Consider the following 27,794-nt stretch of genomic DNA (forward strand, 5'->3'; position numbering starts at 1 on the left):
ACCTAGTGCTCTTTCAACTTTTGGGCATTATAGGTGCCTAAAAATACTGTCTAGATAGGTGCTTCACTAGGTTGTGAGACAAAACAAAAGTAACGCCTCTATGAGAGGATGCATGTGAATCCCTGTTTAAACCTGCTGACCAAAATCAAACCACCCAGTTAGGATTAACACTCAGTTGAATGAGGTTTGACTAATGCCAACTGACAAACATTGTAATATAGGCTGTATAATAATAGTGTGGAGAAAAAAAAAGTGGCCAAAGATGCCTTTCTTTTGCTTTATTTATTCAAAATGTATTTATTTGATTCATTTTGTAAGAAAAATATGTATGTGTACGTATATTTGGTATGATAAATAGTACCTTTATAGATAAGATTGTATATGTACAGTACAAAAACATTTTTATACAAGCTGTGTTGATGTTTGTTTTGTTATCGTAACAGTTCAGAAAAAATAATGTTGAGTTAGATGTGATTGACGACAAAGACAGCCTGCATGCAGTGTCTTGAACTGAAGTTACTCAGGCTGTTTTTGTTCTCCACATGAACTGAACCAAAGGCACATGTTAGCCAGCTAATACTCCCATGAGGGCTTTAAATAGTGTCCTACGGCAATTACTGCGTGTTATGCAAGCCACCGACTCTGTTCAAGGCAAATTGCCTGTTATAAAATACTAAATAAATGGCGATAAAAGTGTGGAGAGCTTTGAATTAGCTGCTCCTCCTGTCTGCTCTCCAGCGCTGCCGTTAGTTGCGATAAGGCTAATAACTAGCAAATCAACCTCGCATGTAAATTAGGAATAAAAACAGAGAAAGAAACTTGATAAAAAGAATAAACTCACCGGGGATGAAATAGTTTCTCAACGGGCAGAAATGAAAACTTTAACCGTGACCGCGGAACGAACTTTTGCGAGCTGTAAAACGCAGTGCGTCGGTCTCCCATGAAGCTCGCGCAACAGCGCGCTGGCCAACACACTGCCGCGTGCAGCACAATGTAAACAAGTGTATTCATCCGCAGTGCGCTTCCCAGGGACTACTTCACGAACCACGCGACCAGCTTTTGCGCGTATACGGGGCCGTTTAGAGCGAGGGGTGAATTATAAACGTAAAACAAGATTAACTGAATAAAGATAGTGTGTGAGTCGTGGCAAAACGGGGTTTTTTGTCGTAAGTTTCAGAGTAGCTGTAGAGGCGTGACGTCACGTCCACCTGCTAAGGGCTGAAGTGATTCGTCGCTCAAAGAGAGAGGAACAAATACTGTCGCGGACAGGACTAGAACAGGACATGAGTCCTTCTGGGATGCATTACTTAATAACATGATAAACACGAGCGGTCGGTTAAAAAACAAAAAAAAAACAAAAAACGGCTTCTACAAATCTGGTGAAATGTGAATTAACTAAACGTATTGTAGATGCGAACGAGTGAAGATGTGAAAATGCGTTTAAAGGGTGTGCAGCGCCACCTTGTGGTGAACAAATCTGTGCACAGTTACAGGACACTTCATTGCAGACTACATACATACAGTAAGTACTTCATAACATGCAGTTGAAATAAATAACGGCAATACTCATACTTCGCATTCTGCTTCGTATTTATTCAATATTTCAAAACCTATAAGCAAAAGAAAAGAAAGAAAAAAACTAATAACTGATTAAATACAGAGATAAACAAAACATTCTATGAGTGAAACCCTGGGAGAACACAAGGCACCATTCCAGAAGATTGACAATCAGTTCGAGGTTTCATATCCTGATTGGGAGCCTGGAAAACCGACACAAATGCTCCAAAAAAAAAAAAAAAAATTCCAAAAATCCACCTCAGTACTCGCATTTCTCATTTAGAGATCAGTGGTAGGAAAAGGCTGAAATATGAAAGGTCAGCTGCATGTACAGATTATTTTGCACATCCTTGTCCATATGAAGGACAAACTCATAATTGTGCTTTTTAGTGCATTAAGAGACCTGGTTCATGATGCAGGTCTTTTTGGGCTTTCGACTTGACAAACCTAAATAAAATCGGCACACAGCATCATGACAAACACTGGTAAAGACAAACATAGGAAACGCGGTTGTAACTCCCTCTATGCGAGTGCAGAAGGACGCAGGACATGATAAATTATAACATAGGAGAACAGAAAGGAAATATCTTTGGTACTGAAAAACTAAAAAATATATGCTCTGATGATTACACAGGTCATTTTCAGTTACATCATTTCACAATACCTACACTAGCCCCTCTCGAATCCATCCATCCATCCAAACACAACAAAACAAACTACAATAATAAGCACTCTGAAACAAGACACAGTGTGATTATACTGAACAAAAAGGCAGTTAGGAGCAAATGCATAAGTAAAAAGAAAAAAACAACTTATATTAAGCATTTGGACTATTCTGATGAAGACAAGACACTTATGGGGTAAAGGGCTAAAGTTATTAACATATCAACCACAATGCAGTAACCCCAAAAAAAGGAGAAGTTCAACAGTGCTCTGACGCTTTTCTAAAACAGTTTTCATATACATAAAATACTACAAGAGGAGGTCTGGATACAGTTTTCTAAATCATAAAAGCAAAGCTGTTTGCAAGATTTTACCCTCATGTGATTAATTCAGGATTATTTAAATGTACTTAAATATTTAGTTTGGGGTGAAAACGAGGAATTGCATATGCATTCTGCTGTATATTTACTGTTATAACCAAGATTGTGTTACAACCACTTACATTTGCTCTGAATTCATTAACCTCCAAGCCAGAAGAGAAATGTGCAATACTTTTGCATAAAAGATAGTTTCCCAGAAACACATTAGGCTTAGCCTTGGACTTTTTTTAAGTTTAAGGTTCTGCCTAATGTGCGTCTAAGAAAAACAGCCCTAAGAGTTTGATCCTAATGGACGCTCTAACTCTGCAAATAAAATTTCTAACACATCGAGTATATATTCTGACGAGCACTGGACTGCACATTTGATCAGTAAACCTAGAAATAGTGGGGAAACGATAACAATTGGCAACATTGCTCTGTTGTGATGATTTATATTACATATGCTACTGCTATGTGATCTTAATTGATATCGCCTAAATATCTGGTATGAGAAAACTCCTCATGAAAAGCATGGAGGGATCATCTGCAACGCTTACAACTTAAAAACAGGGCTGTAACATTCCCTATGATATGAAAGAACTGCAAAAACCAAGAGTTCTGTTCGCCCAGGAGGGATTCTGTTTTCCGTTTTCAGTCCATTCTCTAGGATCAGTCCAAAAAGAGGGAAAAACGTGATGAATGTGCAAAGCTCGCTAATGTCTTGAGCGACCACCTTCAAATGCATGGTGCTCCTCGTGTGCTGAAAAGAAAAAGATTTAAATGTGTTAACCGACAATACAATTTAAATGAAAAACGTATAACATTGTATCAAACATAAATGAATGGTATTAGGGTTTTATAGGAACTAATCTAATGTTACTAATCTCACGTATCTAGGCCCGGTTTCACAGACAGGGCTTAGCCTAAACCAGGATTAGGCCTTAGTTCAATTAGGGTATTTAAGTAGCTTTTATAAACATACCGTAGAAAAAAAACATTACTGGTGTGCATCTTAAGACAAAACAATGGCTCTGACGTATTTTAAGATATGTCAGTACAGTTTGCTTTCAGTTAAAACAGCTCAAACATGCATTTTAGTCTAGGACTATCTTAAGCCTTGTCTGTGAAACTGGGGGATAATGTTATAACAATAAACTGTGAGCGCAGCACGGACAGTGTGACATGCACTGAGAAGAATGTAAACCACTGACACTTACGTTTATAAAATACTGCTTTAAAAGATATCTGTGGAAGAAGTTCGTAGATTCTTCCTAAAACGTTTGCCTCATTGGCAAAGAGGCGTTTCCATTCCAGACCTGAACCACATCTTCTCGTTCTCTCACACTGACACTTACTCCTACAACTTCATCCTCTAAAAGACATACAAATATTATTTTTCTTTAATAATTCTTATTCATTTTAATTTAACCCTTTGGTGCTCTTCGGTCACTTTTGGTAAAGAAATAAAATGTGTGTTTTTATTTATTTTTATTTTTTTTAAATTTTGTACTTCATCAGAATGGTATGATACCAAAGTCCCTTTAAGACAAGTCTTTTCACTCGGCGGCCCTCTTTGAAACGCCTCTTGGGCATTCAAGTGCAGCTCCTATCTCTTTGAATGGGGAAACATCAAATTCTGCAAAGCTGTTCGCCAAGCATTCGATTAAATTTCAAATTTGAAATCACCAATGAAATCTGACACGAACTGTCTCATAAATTTTGTTTCTAAACCCTCAAATCATGACAAAAAAAACTGTATTTTTCAGACTGGATCAGGTGCATGTGCAGTCCTAAGTGCATGTCTCTATAGGAAGCGCGCGTCTCACTGTTTCTATAGGAACCAGAGCGTCTAAAGGCCGCTGAAGTGACGCGATGGCTTCACCAATCAGCAATTGGCTCTTATTTAGAAGGCAGGACTTATTCCGCCATATTGCGTGTTGCACTTTCTTCCATTCGTAAAAATACGACTGACGCGTCTTGTGTTATTCTATAGTCTTTGGAGACACTGACTTTTGTGGCAAAAAAAAAAAAAAAAAAAAAAAAAAAAAATACACACTTATACTCCTCGCAGTCAAAAATGACTACCGTAGAAATTAATGGAAAATTTAAAAAAATAATAATAATAAAAAAACATTTGTTTTTGGAGGGTACAATCTACAAATCAGCCATGATGCAGAACAAAAAAAAAAAAAAAAACACTAAGCAATGAAGGGGTTAATTAAAATTATTGCATAAATATTTAGTACCATAAAATTCCCTCAGAATACAAATTAAATAAAAAATATTATTGAACAAAATATAAATTTCAGGTTTTCAGCAACTAATGAGGAGCACCAGAGGGTTAAATGTTATCAATAAAATAAACAAGTAATATAAATAATTGAATAAAACTTATTTCTACACTCACCTGATGCACAATAATCTGTGAATTGTTCACCAATCGTAGCCAACAGCAGCTCTTTCCAAACAGCTGTCTATGAGAAAAACGGATATAGGCAAAAATTACAATCTGGCAGCGATAAAACACACCAGAAAGTATAAGAAAATGCTGAATTTGTGTAGTATTAATTTTATGTATTTACATTATGCAATCTAACAGTGCTTTAGGCCTGAACTGACAGACTTACTGTGCTCTCCTTTGGCACTTTCATTTTCCAAACACCTCCCTTTGCATTGCTTTCCTCTTCCCTGTGTTGATATAGAAAACAATATATATTTAATGATATGGTGTATGTGAACCGCTTCAAAGACATTTCCAAAACTAAGGACACATACACTGATAGAATATACACTATTGTTAAAAAGTTTGGCGTTGGTAAAATGTTTACTCCAGTCTTCAGTGTCACATGATCCTTCAGAAATTATTCTAATATGATGCTCAAGAAACATTTCTTATTATCAATGTTGAAAACAGTTGTGCTGCTTAATATGTTTGTGGAAACATTTTGTTTAGGATCATTTGATGAATAGAAAGTATAAAAACCTAAATCTTTTGTAACATTATAAATGTCTTTTACAGACACTTTTGATCAATTTAATGCATCCTTGCTGAATAAAAGTAATTAATTGGCTAAATTTTCTTACATAAAAATCAAACTCACCATAGTGGTCTTCTTTCTCCTCGCATTAAGTGATAGCTACACCTCAGAGGAAGGCAGGACACAGAAGGAATGTTGTTGTACACACTCCAGAAACTCTGTATGTAATGAAAAAGAGGTCTTGCACAATGCTAGTTTATAAAAGCATTACACAGTTCATTGTGTTTATTACTGTACATTATAATGTTTTGATTCCTAATATCAATTAAGGCATATATATATATATATATATATATATATATATATATATATATATATATATATATACACACACACTATATATATAAAAACAACAATCAAGTAATATATTTATTAACAGTACAAACATAAAAAAAAATCAGTAATTTATGAAAGCTTGTTTCCGCCACTAAATAAAAAATAAAAAAGGTAATTGCGACTTTTTAACTCACAATTCTGACTTTTTTTTCTCAGAATTGTAAGATTTAAACTTGCAATTGTGAGATATAAAGTTAGAATTGCCTGATATAAAGTCAGAATTGTGAGATATAAAGTCAGAATTGTGATAAAGTCAAAATTGCGTGATATAAAGTCAAAATTATGAGATATAAAGTAAGAATTGTGGGATATAAAGTCAGAATTGTGCGATATAAAGTCAGAATTGCCCGATATGAAGTCAGAATTGCCTGATATAAAGTCAGAATTGTGTGATATAAAGTCAAAATTGTGAGATATAAAGTCAGAATTGCGGGATATAAAGTCAGAATTGCGGGATATAAAGTCCGAATTGCCGGATATAAAGTCAGAATTGTGAGATATAAAGTTAGAATTGCCCGATATAAAGTCAGAATTGTGATATATAAAGTAAGAATTGTGAGATATAAAGTCAGAATTGTGTGATATAAAGTAAGAACTGTGGGATATAAAGTCAGAATTGCCCGATATGAAGTCAGAATTGCGAGATATAAAGTCAGAATTGTGACATAAAGTCAAAATTTCCTGATATAAAGTCAGAATTGTGTGATATAAAGTAAGAACTGTGGGATATAAAGTCAGAATTGCCGATATAAAGTCAGAATTGCGAGATATAAAGTCAGAATTGTGAGATATAAAGTCAACATTGCGTGATATAAAGTCAGAATTGCGAGTTATAAAGTCAAAATTGTGATATAAAGTCAAAATTTCCTGATATAAAGTCAGAATTGCGTAATATAAAGTCAGAATTGCGTGATAAATAGTCAAAATTGTGATATAAAGTCAAAATTGCCTGATATAAAGTCAGAATTGCGTAATATAAAGTCAGAATCACGTGACAAAGTCAAAATTGTGTGATATAAAGTCGCAATTCTGACTTTTTTCCTCGCATTTGCCAGTTTTTAATAATGCAATACTGACTTTTTTTCTCAGAATTGTGAGATATAAACTCACAATTCTAGGAAAAAACATCAGTCTTTTTTCCCCTCACAATTCTGACTTTATATCATGCAATTCTGACTTCATAACTCACAATTGTGTTTATATCTCACAATTTTGATAAAATTACTCAGAACTATGAGATATAAACTTACAATTGCAAGAAAAAAAGTCAGAATTGTGAGATAAAAAGTCGCGATTACCATTTTTATTTTTTATTTCATGGCGGAAACAAGCTTCCATAATAATTAGAATCTGTGAAAATCTTGACTTAAATGTTAGCCTCCAAATCTGCATATTTCACAATGAAAACTCCATAAAAATGTAAATAACGCCACACCTTCATAGATATTAAAACGACTCATTTTTTTAGGCTGATCCAGCAAAACATACATTTTGTGCCCACAAAGAAACTGTAAATGGCAATTAAAAAAATACTTATAATAGTATTATAGCAGTACCTGTACAGTGTGGACGGTATATATCTTTTTCAAATTTGATTCACACTCCGCTGCCGTTGTACCTGGTAATGACCTGGAAGATAAATAAAGTAGAATTACAAGATGTATGCTGATAAATAGCTTTAAAAGAATAAAAATGAAAATTTTATAATCATTTACTCACCCTCATGTCATTCCAAACATGTTTGACTTTTTGTCTTCTGTGGAACAAAGGTGAATTTCTAAGTAATATTATCAAAAGCGTGACCAGGATAATGAAAGTAAATGAGAACTGGTGCTGTCAAGCTTCAAAATGACAGCTGGTTGCTGTGAAGAGCTGTGCTTTTTGTCATTTTGGAGCTTGACAGCCTCATATTATGTGAAAAAGAGCGGTCCGGTCAGGTCAGGACATTCTTCAGAAATTCACCTTTTGTGTTCCACAGACAAAAGAACATCATACAATTTTGCAATGACAAGAGGGTGAGCAAATAATAACAGAATTTTAATTTTTAGGTGAACTATCCCTTTAAATAAGACATTTGTGCAACACTAAGCTGGGCACATCAACCATATCTGTGTCATAAATCATAGATTCATAGAGGTGTTATCTTCCATCTTATGTCAAGTGCAGTGCTTGTGATCATGCAATGTGAGAACACAAGCATTTCACAATCGTTATAGCAACCAAATGCCAGTCAGACAGTAAACAGGACTTCAACCCTTCGAAAATCATTACCGAAAGAGAATTTTACAGAAGAGAAGCTTAAGAAAAAAGAAACTACATTATCAAAGATTTACAGCAAAATTATATATGTGTGTGTGTGTGTGTAAATTAAATTTTATGCAAATTAACAATCAACTTAGATGTGGCCTTTTCAATCTCAAGTTATTTAGCATCGACAGTGTCCTACATTTTAAAAATCTCAAACAAAAGTTAACTGGGCTCATGACAGAGCCTTGAGGTACACCCTTACCATATTACGCTGTTATATGATTGAGAGAGCTTCAAAAAGGACATGAGACCTGATATTAAATAACAACCATGACCTACAGGTGACTCGACCTACTTTAGCAAGTTATTGTATCAACTCTGCGATATGGAAACCACAAAGCTTACAACCACTAAATATATTCACTTGAACCATGTAATAGTGTTAGATGTGCTCGTTTAGAACCTGAAAAGAGTAAGGTTAACTATAGAAGAAAAAATGAGAAATATAAATATTGGGCCTTTGTTGACAGGCTTGTGAATGTAGAAAGTCTAATCCATTATAACAGTAATATAACAACATCATCCTACCGATCCAGCCAGAAGGTCCAGGGAGAGTGAAGAGGCAGAGAGGTGCCGTCCTCGACGTTGTTGGTGATGTTTTCCAGCTCTCGCTCGTCGATGTGGATGTTGTTTTCTGTAGAGTTCACTGGGCTGCTTTGTCTCGCCGTGTTCAGCTGCAGGTTTGGGGCTGCAGGAACCGCCATTTTTTGCTTTATTACCTCTAATCGATATGTGAGTGTTTTGCTGGGAGTTCTATATTAACCTCCACATCCAAAGATAGGCAGATTATTGATGCTGACTCATTTGCCGTTCGGCCGGCTGGACTTGCCGCGTCACCGACACAACAACAACAACAGAGTCGGACTGGAGAGTGTGAAGTCAGACACAGCGACCTCTGTCTCAACTACACTTCAAAATAAAAGCATAGACATATTTTAATATAATTGGTGTCATTTTTAAAACCCTGCTGAAAAAGCAATTCTAAACTGGTAGCTGATTTCTAGCTTATTCATTTGCTGGTGTTAGCTGGTTGAGCATCTTGGACCAGCAAAAAACAGTGTTTAACTAAAATTTGAAATAAAGCCAAAATAAAATATATGTTAAATATTACAGAAAAACTTAAATGACTTTAGTGAAAACGAGTTAAGATAATGTCATCTTGGCGACTAAATTAAATTAAATTAAATATTTAAATTAAACCAAATAAATAAAAAAAATAATAAAAATGTCAAAAGCAAATAACTCAAAATTAAAATAAAATTTAAATTAAAACTGAAAAAAAGTTTATAAATAATACTAAAATAACACCAAGCCGGTTTGCTGCTCTGACTAGATTAAAGTCACCATGAAATCACTTTTGACAATTCTTATTTTTTATGGAATATTGCAGTATTTATTATAAATGATATATTCGTGCACATTTTTTAAAAAATTCATGTGCCCTCATAATCTTTAGTCAAAAAATTACTTCTCCGTCTTTCAGCAACATCTCTTCTCTTCTCTGATGACGTTTACTGCCGCGAGGGCGAGACAACCTGTCACTCACATGAGATCGACCAATAGTAAACCACAACAATCCAATCAATTTCTGACAGACAAAATCAAGTCTCACCCTACATTTTTTTGGATTCGGACATGTCACAATAGGGAAGAAAAGACTATAACAACTTACATTTCATGCTGTTTTAAGGTGGCATAGGTAGTTTTATAGAGCATGGTAGCTGCTAATGACCAGTTCAAACCAGCTAGAAACTAGCTATTATGTTCCAAAACACAGCTAAGAGGGTGGATAAGACATGTTACTGTATCAACATTCTTTGTTTGCCCTCCAATTTAAGAGTTAGGGGATTGGAATTTCAATTAATTGTTGTTCCAGTAATTAAAAGGAACAACAAGTGAGGAATATGTCTTTTCTAAATCAAGCTGTGCAGGTTTGCTAAAGATGGAGATAGATTCAATGGATGTCTTGCTTCAGGCAGTGGGGTCATGTGCAGATGCCTAAAATTCATTAAGTGTATTTCAGTTGGAGAATGAAGTTGATTTATCTTAAAGTCTAGATGATTAAGTGATGCTATAAAGTTTTAGTATGCATCAGATGCAAGCAACATTGGATGAGTATAGAGATCTATAACATCAAAATTTCAATTAACAATTAATCAAATTTGTGAAAGGGCTTGTGTGATTATGTGCACCTATCTTAAAGTCACAATGAAATGGAAGTAGATACTGATCTGAGTGTAATGGATTAATGGATTGTTGGGGGGAAAAAAAAGTAGTGTGGGGACTTGGTTTTGTGCATCAGTTGTTGATTGGATGTTGAGATGGTGCTAAAGAGTGGAGGCAGATGAATGTGAGCTTGCAGGGGCGGGGTTTAAGTAGACTAAATGATTAGTGACGTATGCAGGATTTCCCTAGAGAGAAGTCTGTTATTTCACCAGAAGGTACAGTTATGGCATTTTGATTAAAAATTAAGGTAAAAAAAATATATATATATATAATAAATTACAGATCAGGCTTAACATTATGACCACTTTCTTCATATTTTGTTGGTCCCCCTTTTGCTGCCAAAACAGCCCTGACCCATCGAGGCATGGACTCCACTAGACCCCTGAAGGTGTGCTGTGGTATCTGGCACCAAGATGTTAGCAGCAGATCCTTTAAGTCCTGTAAGCTGCGAGGTGGAGCCTCCATGGATCGGACTTGTTTGTTCAGCACATCCCACAGATGCTTGATTGGACTGAGATCTGGGGAATTTGGAGGCCACGTCAACACCTCAAATTCATTGTTGTGCACCTCAAACCATTCCTGAACCATTTTTGCTTTGTGGTAGGGCACGTTATCCTGCTGAAAAAGCCATAGCCACCAGGGAATACCGTTTCCATGAAAGGGTGTACATGGTCTGCTTAGGTAGGTGGTACGTGTCAAAGTAACATCCACATGGATGGCAGGACCCAAGGTTTCCCAGCAGAACATTGCCCAAAGCATCACACTGCCTCCGCTGGCTTGCCTTCTTCCCATAGTGCATCCTGGTACCATGTGTTCCCCAGGTAAGTGACGCACACGCACCCGACCATCCACGTGATGTAAAAGAAAATGTGATTCATCAGACCAGGCCACCTTCTTCCATTGCTCCGTGGTCCAGTTCTGATGCTCACATGCCCACTGTTGGCGCTTTCGGCGGTGGACAGGGGTCAGCATGGGCACCCTGACTGGTCTGCGGCTATGCAGCCCCATATGCAACAAACGGTGATCCACTGTGTATTCTGACACCTTTCTGTCAGAAGCAGCATTAACTTCTTGTGCAATTTGAGCTACAGTAGCTCGTCTGTTGGATCGGACCACACAGGCCAGCCTTCGCTCCCCACGTGCATCAATGAGTCTTGGCCGCCCATGACCCTGTCGCTGATTCACCGCTGTTCCTTCCTTGGACCACTTTTGATAGATACTGACCACTGCAGACCGGGAACACCCCACAAGAGCTGCAGTTTTGGAGATGCTCTGACCCAGTCGTCTAGCCATCACAATTTGGCCCTTGTCAAACTCGCTCAAATCCTTACGCTTGCCCATTTTTCCTGCTTCTAGCACATCAACTTTGAGGACAAAATGTTCACTTGCTGCCTAATATATATATATATGTGTTATTCACTTCACCTTTCAGTGCTCATAATGTTATGCCTGATCGGTTTGTATAAATGAAACATATGCACAGATAAATCATTCACAACAAGATCAATAACAAGCACATAGAAAATAGAGTACATTTCCATTTCATGCTGACTTTAGCACAGTAAACATTGGTTACAATACAAGAATATAATATGGAAAATGTAAATGATCACCTCAAAATGCCCAAAATGTTTGGAGACCTTAATGAGTTTAAGAAGGTTTTTATTAGCTTCATAAGCTTCTAGATTTTTAACAAAGGTCAGAATGAGTGTGTAAATCTGTGCAAAACGTCCTTATGGGCAAGAAGAAGCCGATTTTTACAACACAATGCTATATTGGGAGTATTAATCAGTGATCAATTTTCAGTAGCGATCTTGGTAAACTGTAAATATACTGTATGAAATCTCACAAATAGATAAGCTGCTTCATATTCCAACAACTGCCAGTTTCTCTTTCTGAGTTTCCTTGCAATGAAGTTGAATAATAGAGAGTCCTGTGAATCTCGATATAATTTTACAAGAAATATGCAAAGGTTTAAAGTCTAAAAACAGAGAAAGATAAAGAACAATATTCTAAATACTCTCTTATCATCTTGTGAACCACAAAACATGTCTACATGGTACACCGTATGGATTTTTAAAGTTGGCCTTGCATTTATAATACTGTAAACTCACATAATCACAGTTTGTGTTTCCACCATGTAAACACACAAAAGTTTGTCATATGAAATAATAGGGGAACAAATCTCCCTGTACACGGTGGTCTAGTGTGATCTTATTGTCATGAACTCATGTTCTACAAACAGCTGCAGCAACAGATCGTTGACTCGGAGCTGTCTGAAAGATGGAGAAATGAGCTCAGATACTGTACATTTAGCATAAACGATTCTACGTTCTAAACACAAAGTCAAAACAGCCGTCTGCACGATTTAATGACAATGAACAATAATAATGCAAACTTGGGAGCGCTGATTTCCGTGGTGCACAAACATGGATTATATCTGGTAGGAGGAGGGCACAGAATATACAGTGGGTCTCGGCGTGACAGTGACTCACGTGAACATCAACACATCAATCTACAGGGTGCTCCACGAGGGTTTTCGGCAGGTACATTTCTGCCGGTTTGTCAAGATGAACATTGTCTGAATGGGTTGGAAAGATCCGTCTTCCATGTACAGTTACGAGTGTAGGAGCTCCAGGCCTCGTCCAGTGAGATTGCGGTGTCCGAATCTCTTCCCCTTCACAGGGTCTCATTATGCCCAGAGGAGTGGTCTCTTCTGGGCGTGGAGGCGCGGGACGACCCCTTGTCCGTGCTCTCCGAGCTGGAGCTCAGGTGCTGCTGTTCAGAGCCAGCACTGGAGGTGACCGTGGAGGAGGAGGTGGAGGAGGAGCGAGTCTTCTCCTTAAAGTCTGTGATGATGACAGTCACATTGCCCACTGTTATAGCGAGCTGCTGAGCCGAGCTCCTGTCTATGTTCTTCAGTTTAGGTCTGAAGTGCAAAAGAGAAACAGTGCAAGAAGGAATTAGACATATATTTATAAATTACTGTATATATTACATGTACAGTATCTCACAGAAGTGAGTACACCCCTCACATTTTTGTAAATATTTTATTATATCTTTTCATGTGACAACACTGAAGAAATGACACTTTGCTACAATGTAAAGTAGTGAGTGTACAGCTTGTATAACAGTGTAAATTTGCTGTCCCTTCAAAATAACTCAACACACAGCCATTAATGTCTAAACCGCTGGCCACAAAAGTGAGTACACCCCTAAGTGAAAATGTCCAAATTAGGCCCATTTAGCCATTTTCTCTCCCCGGTGTCATGTGACTCGTTAGTGTTACAAGGTCTCAGGTGTGGATGGGAAGCAGGTGTGTTAAATTTGATGTTATCGCTCTCACTCTCTCATACTGGTCACTGGAAGTTCAACATGACACCTCATGGCAAAGAACTCTCTGAGGATCTGAAAAAAAGAATTGTTGCTCTACATAAAGACGGCATAGGCTATAAGAAGATTGCCAAGACCCTGAAACTGAGCTGCAGGACGGTGGCCAAGACATACAGCGGTTTAACAGGACCGGTTCCACTCAGAACAGGCTTCACCATGGTCGACCAAAGAAGTTGAGTGCACGTGCTCAGCGTCATATCCAGAGGTTGTGTTTGGGAAATAGACGTATGAGTGCTGCCAGCATTGCTGCAGAGGTTGAAAGGGGTGGGGGGTTAGCCTGTCAGTGCTCAGACCATACGCCGCACACTGCATCAAATTGGTCTGCATGGCTGTCATCCCAGAAGGAAGCCTCATCTAAAGATGATACACAAGAAAGCCCGCAAACAGTTTGCTGTAGACAAGCAGACTAAGGAACCATGTCCTGTGGTCTGATGAGACCAAGATAAACTTATTTGGTTCAGATGGTGTCAAGCATGTGTGGCGGCAACCAGGTGAGGAGTACAAAGACAAGTGTGTCTTGCCTACAGTCAAGCGTGGTGGGAGTGTCATGGTCTGGGGCTGCATGAGTGCTGCCGGCACTGGGGAACTACAGTTCATTGAGGGAACCAATAAGCAGAGCATGATCCCCTCCCTTCGGAGACTGGGCTGCAGGGCAGTATTCCAACATGATAATGATCCCAAACACACCTCCAAGACGACCACTGCCTTAAGTATCTGTGGGGCATTCTCAAACAGAAGGTGGAGGAGCGCAAGGTCTCTAACATCCACCAGCTCCGTGATGTCGTCATGGAGGAGTGGAAGAGGACTCCAGTGGCAACCTGTGAAGCTCTGGTGAACTCCATGCCCAAGAGGGTTAAGGCAGTGCTGGAAAATAATGGTAGCCACACAAAATATTGACACTTTGGGCCCAGTTTGGACATTTTCACTTAGGGGTGTACTCACTTTTGTGGCCAGCGGTTTAGACATTAATGGCTGTGTGTTGAGTTATTTTGAGGGGACAGCAAATTTACACTGTTATACAAGCTGTACACTCACTACTTTACAGTGTACTTTACATTACTTTTCAGTGAAAAGATATAATAAAATATTTACAAAAATGTGAGGGGTGTACTCACTTCTGTGAGATACTGTATACAGTACTGTAGTGTTCATTGTGCAAATATTAAAGGGCTATTTTTTTCACCGTAAAATAAATGTCATCATTTACTCACCCTCATGTTGTTCCAAACAGGTTTATTATCATCAGTGTTGGGTGTAGTGCATTACTACACCCAACACTGATGATAATAAACCTGTTTGGAAAAAGTAAAGTAAGGGATTACTCTTAATTGTTCTGTAATTTAATTACAGTTACTTCTAATGTAATTGCGTTAAATACTGTATAGACTATAGAACAATTCTATATAAAACAATTGTGGATTTAACATCAATTTAATGTCTAATGATAAAATGTTTGTTTTTAATGTAAACTTCTCACTTTAAATACTTTGGTTAGTTCAAGAATAATTTATGCAATTTTAATTTATTTTTTTAAAGAATTAAAAGAGCAGTTTCTTGTCTATCCTTATATTGTTTAACTAGTTTGATTTACAAATTCATTCGCAATAAGTAATTAAATACTTTTTTTGAGAGAGTAATTAGTAATCTAATTACACTGTTGAAGATGTAATTAATAGCTAGTAATTAATTACTTTTTTAGAGTAACTGACCAAACAACACTGATTATCATTAAATAAAATTAAAACCATAAAAAACATTTACATTACTTGAAATAAATGTTAACTGAAATAAAAGGGAGAAAATCAACTTATTTTTTCAGCTAGTTGTCAAGGCATCATTTCTCATTTTTGTTTAGTTTAACTTGAAGTACTAAAATAACAAACTGAAATAAAAATTAATAAAAATAGATTAATAAATATATATTATACACACACACATATTATATATATATATATATATATATATATATATTATATATATATTCCTAAATATAAGACTTTCATTCATCATCAAAACACCAATGAAGATATTTTAATGAAATCTGAGAGATTTTTGTCCCTCCATTGAAAGTTCACACAATTAAAACTTACAAACATCACAAAGTACAAAAACACTGTAAAAGTAATCCATATGAATCACAAAGACACGATCGCTTTATATGATGAACAGATTTAGTTTAGGCTTTCATTCACATATAAACAAACAAGGTTTGTTCTCTTGCATCAAGCAAGTGCATTTTAGCTTCCTTTTACAATATTTGTTGTGCTCATATATATATATATATATATATATATATACACACACACACACACACATATATATATATACACACACATATATATATGTGTGTGTGTGTGTGTGTGTTAAACAATGTTTATTGATAGTGTCTCTTTAGAAGACTTGAATTAAACCCAGTCAATTCATATGGATTAATTTTACAGTCTTTATGGATTTTTGAAGTGTCAAATTTGTGGTGTAATGGACAATTACTTTATGCTTTGAAGATGAATGAAAGTTATACAGGTTTGGAACGACATAAGGGTAACAAATGACAGAATTTTCATTTTCGGGTGAACTATCCTTTTAAATATAAAGCAGCTTAACAAGTAATTTCTGTTTTGGCAGCGGATACAGTATTTGCAGTAACTTCATTCTGAGAGGGAAAAAAAAAGTCTTTCCAAAAACCATTGGCAGCCATTCCAAAGTGTGTTGCAGCATCATGCAAAAGTAAATGTTTTTGTAACCAATCATTAATTTACTCTGTCTTTTAATAAGAGGATAAAGAGAGTATTATTTAGCTGGTCATGTGATGACAGCCATTATAAGGGCTGGGCTCTCTTATGCACAATAAAACAGCTTTTTCCTAGGCCACTTATATGGCTATATGAGTATACTTTGTGTACATTATCCAGCATATATGATAATCCAATTTTAGCTGTCTACATTGCAAGCAAGTTAAAGAGCCCCTGGATTATACAACGGAAAAGACTATTAGCCGCTCATTGGATTTCCCCGTAACTCAAAGAAGTAACTGTATAAATTGAATGTGAAGTCTTCAGTAGGAATCAAGAATACTCGAATGCAGGTAAAGGCCCGCCTTAAAGTCACAGTGTAACGAAAGTAACAACTGATCTTTTTTTTGTAACGGATTATCGAAAAAGAAAAATGTAGGGAGGAATTGGTTCTATCCATTGGTTGTTGAATGGATGGATAGATGATGTTAATTACCATTTCATGCAAACCATTTCAAAAAACTAAGATCAGGGTAGCATTTCCCAAAAGCATCGCAAGCCTAAGCTGGTTGCAGCTCTATTGGTGGCAATGGTCCTACGATCAACTTAGCCTTTCGATGCTTTTAGGAAACGCAGCCCAGATCAGTTTTGAACTTACCGTGAAATTATAGATTTGTTATTCTTCGTGACAGACTTGCCAGCCTTCATGCCATTACTTTCCCCAGCTGGACCTTTCTGAATGAGTTTTGGCCTGTGAATGTTACAATATGCCATTAGTAACAAACTATTAGCATACAATTTTTTCCCACACTTTATAGGCTTAATCGTTAAACTCTAAATCTGTTTTTGTAGCTGGCCTGCAGTACTCCACTGGTGCTTTCATTTACATTTACATGTATTCATTTAGCAGACGCTTTCATCCATAGGGACTTACAAATGAGCAACATCACAAAAATGGGTGCTTGTCTCATTTAAGCTTAGCAGATGCACCATTTCAGTTAATTATTAAGTCAAGTGTCCAAAAAATGAATATTTTTGTACAATACTTGAACAGCTCCTGTTTCAATCAGCCCTGAATAGAAAGAAGACAAAACAGAATGAAACCGTTATAGAGTGCAACAGCGTCCGCCCACTTTTGCAGCGGCCTTGGATCCGGAAGCATTTTTCCCATGTGGATTTTTTTTTTTTTTTTTTTTTTTTTAAAGTTATAAGCCATGAACCAAACCAACCAGCTACGAGGTGAATCACAACATTACAAACTTTGATTTGAAGCAAAAAAGTATTTGAAAATAGAATAAAACGAGGAACAATGAACAAGACTATGTACTTAACAGCTTTAATGAAGGAAAGAGCTACAAGCCAGAGGAGAACTGGACCCCGACTGAGCCTGGTTTCTCCCAGGGTTTTTTTTTTTTTTTTTCTCCTCCATTCTGTCACCTGATGGAGTTTGGGTTTCTTGCAACTCTCACCTCTGGCTTGTTTAGTTGGAGACACTTAATATTCAACAACAATTTGACTGCACTGACTCTATTGGAGCTTGACAATGACATCACTGTTTTCTGCAGAACTGCTCTATAAAATGAAATTAGCTCATTTAATAATTGATGATCTTTACGAAACTGAATCAACACTGAACTGACTTCAGCTGAACAATGACACGATTTTCATTTAGAGCTGCAGTACAGAAGAAATGAACTGTTTGCATCATTGAATCATTTTCCTGTTAAAGGATTACTTCAGAATTATAATTTCCTAATAATTTACTCACCCCCATGTCATCCAAGATGTTCATGTCTTTCTTTCTTCAGTCGAAAAGAAATTAAGGTTTTTGAAGAAAACATTCCAGGATTTTTCTCCATACAGTGGAGATGACAGGTTTGAAGGTCCAAATGTCAGTTTCAGTGGAGCTTCAAAGGGCTCTACACGATCCCAGATAATGAATAAGGGAAAATTATATACTTTTTAACCACAAACGCTTGTCTTGCACTGCTCTGCGATCCACCATGCATTACATAATCACGTTAGAAAGGTCACACATGATGTAGGCGGAAGTACTGCGGTAGGGTGAAAAACTCCATCTCATTTTCTCCTCCATCTTCAAAATCGTTCGATATAGTTGTTTTACCTTTTTTTGTAAAGGCCGTTTGTTCTCTTTGTAAACCACTTGCTCGGTACTTCCGCCTAAGTCACGTGTGACCTTTCCAACGTGATTATGTAATGCGAGGCACATCGTGACGCAAAATGAACAATCGTTTCACTAGATAAGACCCTTATTCCTCGTCTGGGATCACGTAGAGCCCTTTGAAGCTGCACTGAAACTGTCAGTTTCAGTGCCGTTGAAGTCCACTACATGGAGAAAAATCCTGGAATGTTTTCCTCAAAAACCTTAATTTCCTTTCGACTGAAGAAAGAAAAACATAAACATCTTTAATGACATGAGGGTGAGTAAATTATCAGGAAATTTTAATTCTGAAGAAAACTAATCCTTTAACCCTGTAAAGCTGCTTTGAAACTATCTGTATTGTATAACGTTCTATATAAATAAAGGTGACCTGACTTGACAAGCACTGTGAATCACAAATTAAAAATGATTTTAATTTGAGCATAGAAGTAGTGAAATCTACTTCGAATTCAATTACATCATCCGTCATACATCATTCCACTACATGGAAGAGGGTGGGTGCTAAAGTGTTCTTTTGGAGTCATTTGCTTGTTTTATTTCTATGATGGGTGGAGATTATCTGCAGAATCATGGGTAATGTCGTTTTTCACCAAAAATTCCTCTGTTAAAGGTAGGGTAGGCAATTTTTTCATACAAACTTTTTGTTATTCTGGTTGAAACTCTCTTCATATCCTGATAGAAATAAATAATAGAAGTGGTCTAAATATTAAAAAACTGTTTGAGTCTCAGGACCAAAAAATGTTTGTCCAATCATTGCATTCAGTCCGAATGTCCTACCTGCCTGTCAACATATGTATTTGCATACCTCCGCAGACCTGCTCGCGCAGACATCACATGTCATCAGCTCGTTCCATAAGGTTATGCAGAGTTGCACCGCAAACAAACAGCAGCCACCTTTTACAGTTCCTCCTGAACCAAAACAGCGAGCTTATGCTGCGTTCATGCCATGTCATAACTGTAATTACAAGATGGCATTCTACCCAGAGCTGTTCACGTCCTCAGACTCAGATTTATGCATTTTCTGGCAACACTATTAATGGCAAAATTAGTCCGCAGCAGTCAGGTGGTATATGTAAGAGCTCTTGTAAGTTGTTTACATTCATTATTATTGTAATATTATGTTCTTTGAGACATGAGGTAATTTAACGGCGTCTCTCGTGATGCTTTGCAGACTCTGCTCTGGCTGTGTGTTCATGTGTTTTGAAGGAGGCGTGGCTTTGCAAGGTGCTCTGAAGGGAAGGTGGGATCTCTAGCTTTGGAAGCATGCTTGCTATTGCTAGCCTCTCCGAAATTGCCCTACCCTACCTTAAAACATGATCATTTAAAAATAAGTTGAAATAATGCAGGCTGATGGCTTCAACAAATATACCATCGATTAACAAACGCGTAGCTCACAGTAGCCATTGTGTCTTTAACGGTTTATAAGTTAGCGTCAAAAATCAATTCCCCTATGGAGAAAATGAATGGGATTTTTACTTCTGGAACCCGACTGTTGCACTCTCTAATGTAAAATTGACAACAAGCGTCAACAGATTTCAAAGAAATTCACATGATGTATTAATTGCATGTGTTTGTTAACTTTGACAGCCCAAATACCAATATCTGATTGGATCAAACCAAGACCATAAAAGACTCTTAGCAGAGCATGGTTGCATAACAACACTCACTTCATCTTCTTAGCAGTGGGCTTTTTACTGGGCGTGAGGCTTTTATGCCTCTCTTTGTGTTTCTCCATCATGGCTCTCTCTATTTTTCCTTTTTTGAGTTCTTCTCTCTCTGCACCCATCCTCTCTGCCGGCTGCATCCCAGAGCTTGCCGTGTGTGGGTGATCTTTATCCATGTGCTCTCTGTGAGGCTGAAGTTTTTCCAGTATTGCTCTGTCCGTGTGCTCTCTGTCTATTCTGTTGTGCTGCTGCTGCTGCTGCTGCTGCTGCTGCTGCTGCAGCAGGTTGGGGGTCAGTCCTGCTCGCTCAGGCCCCCTGTCTGTATCAAGCGTTTGCGGTTTGTCCAGCCCACGTTCCTGTCTCCGATCCTTATGAGAATGTCCACGGTCCAGCTGACCTCCATCCAGACTTAATCTCTCAGGATGGTCGGAGTCAGGGTGGAGACTGCTGAGTCTATCTGAGTCGGAGTTGTCCATGTCGAAGTGGTCGTCGTCAGGCAGGTCTCTGTCTGTCCTTTCCCTTCTTTCTTTCTTGGCTGGGGGTGGGGCGGCGTACTGTTGAGCGACCTGCTGAGCCACGAGTTGAGAGTTTATCCTTGGTTTTCTGGAAAAGATAATGTTACAAGAAATCAAGTGCTTTGCCAATATATAGAGAGCAGGAGAGGGTGATCTCAGGTAAAGTGGGACAGTTTCTGCTAATATGTCACAGGCGTTTTAAAATATGATGCCAGATGACCCTCATACAACACCATTTCAAATAGTAAAGATCTCCACTATAATACACTGAGCAAAATGAAGAAATATTAAATAAAAAACCTTACATGTCCCATTTTACCTGCATTCATCCTAAAATGTACATTATATTTTGGACACAAAATTTAAAAATTCTGTCATTAATTACTCACCCTCATGTCGTTCCAGACCCCTAAGACTTTCGTTCATCTTCGGAACACAAATGAAGATATGTAGAAGATAAGCTTAAATTCAATCTGTTCATCATATAAAGTGATCATGTCTCTTCAGAAAATTTTGGACTAAACCACTCAATTCATATGGATTAGTTTTACGATCTCTTTATGAACTTTTTGAAGTGGTAAAAAAGTGGTAGTTGCATAGCTGTCAATGGAGAAACAGAAATCTCTAATTTTTCATCAAAAAGATCTTCATTTGTGATACGAAGACGAACAAAAGTCTTACAGGTTTGGAACGACATGAGAGTGAGTACATGATGACATAATTTTCATTTTTGGGTGAAAAAAAAAGTAAACTTTAAAAGTAAAATCATTAAAACTATGAAACGGATTTATGGGAATTATTATGACTCCAAAAATGTTAAACAAATCAAAACGACACCTCTGTTTAAAAGTTTGGGGTCAGCAAGATATTTTTGAAAGAACCTTTATTCAGCAAAGATGCATTAAATCATGACAGTAAAGACATTGGAGACTAAAGAAATGCTGTTCTTTTAAACTTTATATTCATCAAAGAATCCTGAAAAAAAAGTGGTTTCCAATAAAATATGAAGCAGCACAACTGTTTTCAACATTGATAATAATAAGAAATGTTTCTTGAGCATCAGATTAGCATATCAGAATGATTTCTGAAGGATTATGTGACTGAAGACTGGAGTAATGATGCTGAAAATTCAGCTTTGCATCACATGAATAAATTACATTTTAAAATATATTACAATAGAAAAAAGTTATTTTAAATTGTAATAATATTTCACAACATGACTGTTTTACTGTTTTTAATCAAATTAATGCAGATTTGGTGGCCATAAGAAACTGCTTTCAAAAACATTTATAAAATCTTACTAACCCCAAACTTTTGACCTGTAGTGTAATAATTAAAAAATGTTGAAAAATGTGTATGGTCTATTGTTAAAGGCTGTCATTATACAAGAACTGATGGGAGGGGAAGCAACTACTTCTGTTTGGAAAAATGGCATGATTATTGACCAATGCAGATACTCTCAAAATGGCAATTACTTGGCTGATATATCTTTCTATCAACAATTCCAACACATGGAATTTCATGTCTCAATATTCTCAATAATACATCATAATGGCACAGCAAAAAGCATTGAGAGATCAATTCTGGGCAACCAATTTATGCTTTAATGAGTGAGGGGTGTATTCTAGAAACATTACCTCTCTGAAAAAAAGAGTGAATTTCAGTTAAGGGAGATTCACAGTAAATATTCACGGATCTGAGTTAATAATACCCCCGCTGACAGTTCATGTCATTGATTGGCGGCTCTCTATGATGCTCTAATTATATTACCTGTTCCAGATTTAACTACTACTACTACTACTACTACTACTACTTATACTGACAGCACATTATCTCCATCCCCTAATCACATTAAAGAACAAAGAATTTCATTTTGCTAAATAAATCAGAATAAAAATATTTTCTTTGCTGCAATGTCCTAAACATTGACATTCCCCAATTAGCTTTGATTATGTTGTCTGATTGATTATCGCAGTTTTGAGTTTTGCCAAAATCCCATTTGACAACTGAAAATCTACTTTGATCTTTTTTTTTTTTTTGCATTATTATAGGTGTGTGGTCCACTCTACAGCACAATACTGGGTTTCTGTGCAGGTTTGTTTGTGTGGTACTAGGGATGCACCAATGCAGGGCCGATTATATCCTGTCAATCAAAACGGAGCGGAAGTGTGTCAGACTGGAACTCATACTGTGTGTTAAGAAAATGTCTTGTGTAGAATCTATGTCTGTCTAAGTTAAAGGATTAGTCCACTTTCAAATAAAATTTTCCTGATAATTTACTCACCCCCATGTCATCCAAGATGTTCATGTCCTTCTTTCTTCAGTTGAGAAGAAATTAAGGTTTTTGATGAAAACATTCCAGGATTATTCTCCTTATAGTGGACTTCAATGGACTCCACTGTTGAAGGTCAAAATTACAGTTTCAGTGCAGCTTCAAAGGTCTTTAAACGATACCAGATGAGGAATAAGGGTCTTATCTAGCGGTCATTTTCTAAAAAAAAAAAAAAAAAAAAATACAACTGTATATGCTTTATAAACACAAATGATCACCTTGCAAGTGGTTCCGCCTTCCGTATTCTTCAAAAAGCTTACGCTGTATGTCCTACACCTTCCCTATTCAACTTACAGAATGAACGCGGCGCCAGTTACGATTTTTCCGTAAGTAGAATAGGGAAGGTGTAAGACATACACCGTAAGCTTTTTAAAGAATATGGAATGATACGGAATGGCGGAACCACTTGCAAGGCGATCATTTGTGTTTATAAAGCATATACATTTGTATTTTTTTTTTTAGAAAATGGCCGATCATTTTGCTAGTTAAGACCCTTATTCCTCATCTGGTGTTGTTTAAAGCCCTTTGAAGCTGCACTGAAACTGTAATTTTGTCCATTGAAGTCCACTATAAGGAGAATAATCCTGGAAAGTCATCTTGGATGACATGGGGGTGAGTAAATTATCAGGAAAATTTTATTTGAAAGTGGACTAATCCTTTAATGCGAAAATAACACATTAACAGTAAAAAAAAAAATCAGCGACATTAAAGCAGGCTATGAAACCCTATGAATCACCCGTAGTTCAAGCCAGAGTTGCCAGGTCCACGGTTTTCCCCACACCAAACATTATTTGTAGCGCGCCTCCCATCTAATAATCACAAAGAGCTTTGTTCTAATAAGAAACAAAGTCTCAGCTTCCAATTTCTGTCTATTTTATCCCAAAATCCAAACAATAAATGGTGTTTTGACGCTCTTAAATGTGACGGGACAGATCGCTGTAGCGCCCGGTGTGCGAGTCATCTCTTCCTCTTTAATATAAGTTATAACACACAAAAAACAAAACATGCATGAACATCAGAAGGCATGTTGAAAGATACAGTACCAAAATGTATCATGTCTCATGTAATCGGTCAGTGTTTCAACCACGGAATGATTATAATAAAACAGCTCGTAAACAATGGCTACGTTTACAAGCACCCAAATAATCCATTTGTAATCGGATTGACGGCTCAATCGGATTGAAAAACGTTCATGTAAACACCTTAATCGATCCGATTGAGCTCGATCCAAATGAAATTTCGATCGGATTGGAAGGGGTGGTTTATTGCTTTTCTAATCTGATCCAACAGCAAAAAATGACCATGTAAACGCTTGAATCCGACTACTTTCTCAATCGTATTCAGAAGTCTCTGGGGCACATGCGCAGTGCAATGTTGACACGCATTACGCAGTGCGCAAGTTCATGTCTTTAGTTGTAAAACCATTGCTGATTTATGAATGCGTATGCCAACAGGGCAAAAGTAACGATGAGCTCTGTTGGTGTCACATCCATGGTTGTCTCCACAAGTGTGATTGATACGACGTCACACACAGAGCGCATGCACAAAAGTTTTAATCGGAATGTATATAAAACACATATAAACAGATATTTGAATCAGATTACAGATTACAGAGTACATATAAACAGATCTGCAATCGGATTCAATTCATTCAGATTGATGAAAATTGGTGCATGTAAACATAGCCAGTGTCACGTAAAGTTGCATTTACCTCAGGAAAGTTATCCAATGTTTACAGTTTGTTAGTTTGTCATGAAGACAAGTGTTTATGAAAACTACCTTATGTGCAACTGCATTGTGTACAAACATTTCAGTTTTTATTTGAATGTAATTATTATATCTAAAAATAAATAGCAGTTGAATTTAATAGTTTGGGCTCTTTTGTTCATTTTAACCTCTAATATTATAGTAATGTACCAAATGAGAGGGTTCCCTGTATATTTTACAGCATTAGGAAAAAAAATCTCTCCCAACTAAAGAAAATCAAACTATCAGTATCAGTAGATATCGTTCTTAATAATCGGCTATCGGTATCGACAGAGAAATTTAGTGGTACCCTGCTGATTCCCTCAGCTCTTGCTACTCTGGTGTAAATGACACTCACTCAAGTCAGCAGAACGGCATAATAAACCAGGCCTCATCAAGCAACCTCTCTACAAGAGAGCACGGACTGATCCTGTAGCTTCAACAAAGCTAGAAATATCAACATTCAAGCATGCAATTTACGCCGAGATAAGATGCCAGCGTACTTCACACCGTGCACAATACATGAAAAGACCGTCACTTTGGCAGAGATATAAACACCTGCGACAGAGCCAGAGTGCACTAGACACATTCATCCCACTGGAGTATTTGGCTGAAAACAGGTAATGGGGCAAAACTTAAAAGGATATGGTGTTTCTTTCATGATCGGTCAATTTCAAGAGCAGTCCTTTTGAAAAAATATGAAATTTTTTATTTTATTTATTATCTTTTTTTTTTTTTCATTAGAATTATCAGCATAAAATTTGAAGTTGAATTAAAATATTACAATTTCAGAATGTTTTTGAGAATGTTCCAGAAAGAACCTAATGTTTGAGTGGAAGCATCTGATATTTTGCACAGAGGAGTTCACGTTCAATGCCACAATTTTGCTTATTTGATTAGTGACCTAGAAATAGTGTCAGAAATATCCCCACTGTATCTCATTATCCACTATTGGGACATCTGAAACAGCTAATATAATTATACACTACCATCTGTGCTTTGCTTTGGAAAACAATTACACATATACTGATTATCAACTCCAACATTTTTTTAAACGCATTCTTCTTCACCATGGGCCTATATATCTGATTTTTAATTTTACAGACAGATCCCTTTCCTACATCTTGGCTGCAAGCCATAGGCGCCAACTGTACCCTAAATTCTAGCACATAACGTCATCAATATGATAGCATCAGTGCATTAGTGACCACAGCCATGCATCAAGCTGTAAAAAACAGCAGAGGGTTTCATATTTTGCACAGCATTGAACAAACAGCTCAGCGTGCATAACAAAACAATGTCACGCTAACAAACCAGAGATGTTTAATGCCGTTTTTAATTTCCTATAGGATCAAATAATGGGGCCCTGCGCACAGACCAGGATACTTCCATACCAGCCGGATCCTGTCGCCTGTCCTAGAGTGTCATTGAAATTCTACAGGAATCAAATGACGTCAGCAGGGATAAAGACACAATCCACATCAACAAGTCATAATATCAATTTTGACATTCTCACTGCATGCATGTGCAATGTGTTTATGATGGCTATGAATGCATAACCCCCTCTCATAAGCTGCAGTGTGTCACTTTACCTTGTAGATGTACCTTTCCGCACATCACATATACTGCATTTGAATGCCTCTGCACTGTTTTTGAAGGTGCAGACGCTACAGTCCCAAAATCCGTTGTCTGCAGAGGGCTTGGCTTGTCTTTTTGGCCTGCAAGATTTAAAGAGGAAATGGTTATGGTATTTAAATAGCACGCTGCACCCTAATTAGTTCAAGTGTCATCATATGCACTTCATTCTACGTGGTGTAGTAGAAGACGCCTGTCCTTTACAATCACACAATAACACTTGCAATTTGACGATTTTGCATGCCTAAAGGGTAAACAGGCTTTATCTGTTGAAAAAAGGCGAAGGAAAAAGAAGAAAGGAGGCGTTTCCTAAATTCCCTTTGTCTAAAGCTGGATACCGGGAGTCAGGCAAGGCTCCGTATCCGCCATGGCTGCGCTTTTTTTCCGTTAAATCCGACCAGGAAAAATAAGTAGACTTCAACCGCAATACGCGGCTATTTTTCAATGTACACAAACGCGCAAGATGCTTTATAAAAAGACAGAGCAAATGGGATGTTTCTATACCTGGATGGGCTTTTCTTGTCGCCCATAATGGGAGAAACACCGTCTTCCAGAGGAGGGGGCTTCTGTAATGTACAGTGTGAGCTCCAGACAGAGCCGCTGCTGCTGTTATCGCACACTTGCACTCGCTGACCGCTGCAGCGCAAGGCGTCGGTCCGTCACGTGACCTCGTCTTTAGCCAATCACAGCTTGCGCACGTTTAAAAGTCTAAGTGTTTTATAAATAAATGTGGTCATTTGAAAACTATGAACAGCATACATTTATTGTAACCTATGAAGCAAAATAAGAAAAAATAAAACATAATAAATAAATTATGGCATGTTTTATAGGATATTAAGTCCAAATGAATCCACACTGAAAATAAAAAAACTTGGAAACAAAATGTATTTCGAACCTGGAAATAAACAGAAATGTTTATGACTGAAAACATCTCTGGAAAAAAAAACAAACAAAAAACTTAAACCTGCCTAAGATGGTTTGCTGGTCTCCCAGTCTGGTTTGTCTGCAGAAAAAAAAAAGAGATTTTAATTTAAATCGAAAAAATAAATATTTAACAATAATTAAATGAGTAAATATGTCATTGATCTTCTGACTTTGCACTTAAGGTC

General features: G+C 37.1%; 3 protein-coding genes across 4 annotated transcripts in view; all 3 read right to left on the reverse strand.

Annotated features, from left to right (window-relative positions):
- Nucleotides 1–1,106, reverse strand: part of foxp1a (forkhead box P1a) — a 53,660-nt gene extending 52,554 nt beyond the window's left edge. The window contains exon 1 of one of the 2 annotated variants that reach the window (XM_051880721.1): nucleotides 842–1,106. The gene's annotated coding sequence lies outside the window, so the exon portion shown is untranslated. The remainder of the gene's footprint in view (nucleotides 1–841) is intronic. The other variant, XM_051880719.1, reaches the window with a different exon arrangement.
- Nucleotides 1,107–1,572: 466 nt separating this feature from the next.
- eif4e3 (eukaryotic translation initiation factor 4E family member 3) lies at nucleotides 1,573–9,179 on the reverse strand. Its single transcript, XM_051880725.1, is given in 8 exon segments — nucleotides 1,573–3,339; nucleotides 3,797–3,871; nucleotides 3,874–3,951; nucleotides 4,987–5,053; nucleotides 5,207–5,267; nucleotides 5,681–5,775; nucleotides 7,510–7,582; nucleotides 8,789–9,179. Coding segments are annotated over 8 exon segments (672 nt in total). The 5' UTR covers nucleotides 8,965–9,179; the 3' UTR covers nucleotides 1,573–3,292.
- A 2,952-nt stretch (nucleotides 9,180–12,131) lies between these two features.
- Nucleotides 12,132–27,393, reverse strand: rybpa (RING1 and YY1 binding protein a). The gene is made up of 5 exons (XM_051880724.1): nucleotides 27,190–27,393; nucleotides 26,643–26,768; nucleotides 20,461–21,060; nucleotides 17,270–17,362; nucleotides 12,132–13,415 (listed from the first exon to the last, which is right to left on the reverse strand). The coding sequence occupies exons 1-5, from the start codon at nucleotides 27,213–27,215 to the stop codon at nucleotides 13,166–13,168; spliced, it is 1,095 nt and encodes a 364-aa protein (XP_051736684.1). The 5' UTR covers nucleotides 27,216–27,393; the 3' UTR covers nucleotides 12,132–13,165.
- Nucleotides 27,394–27,794: the final 401 nt, after the last annotated feature.

Source organism: Ctenopharyngodon idella, chromosome 22, assembly GCF_019924925.1.
Source record: "Ctenopharyngodon idella isolate HZGC_01 chromosome 22, HZGC01, whole genome shotgun sequence".
In the NCBI taxonomy this organism is placed as follows: domain Eukaryota; kingdom Metazoa; phylum Chordata; class Actinopteri; order Cypriniformes; family Xenocyprididae; genus Ctenopharyngodon; species Ctenopharyngodon idella.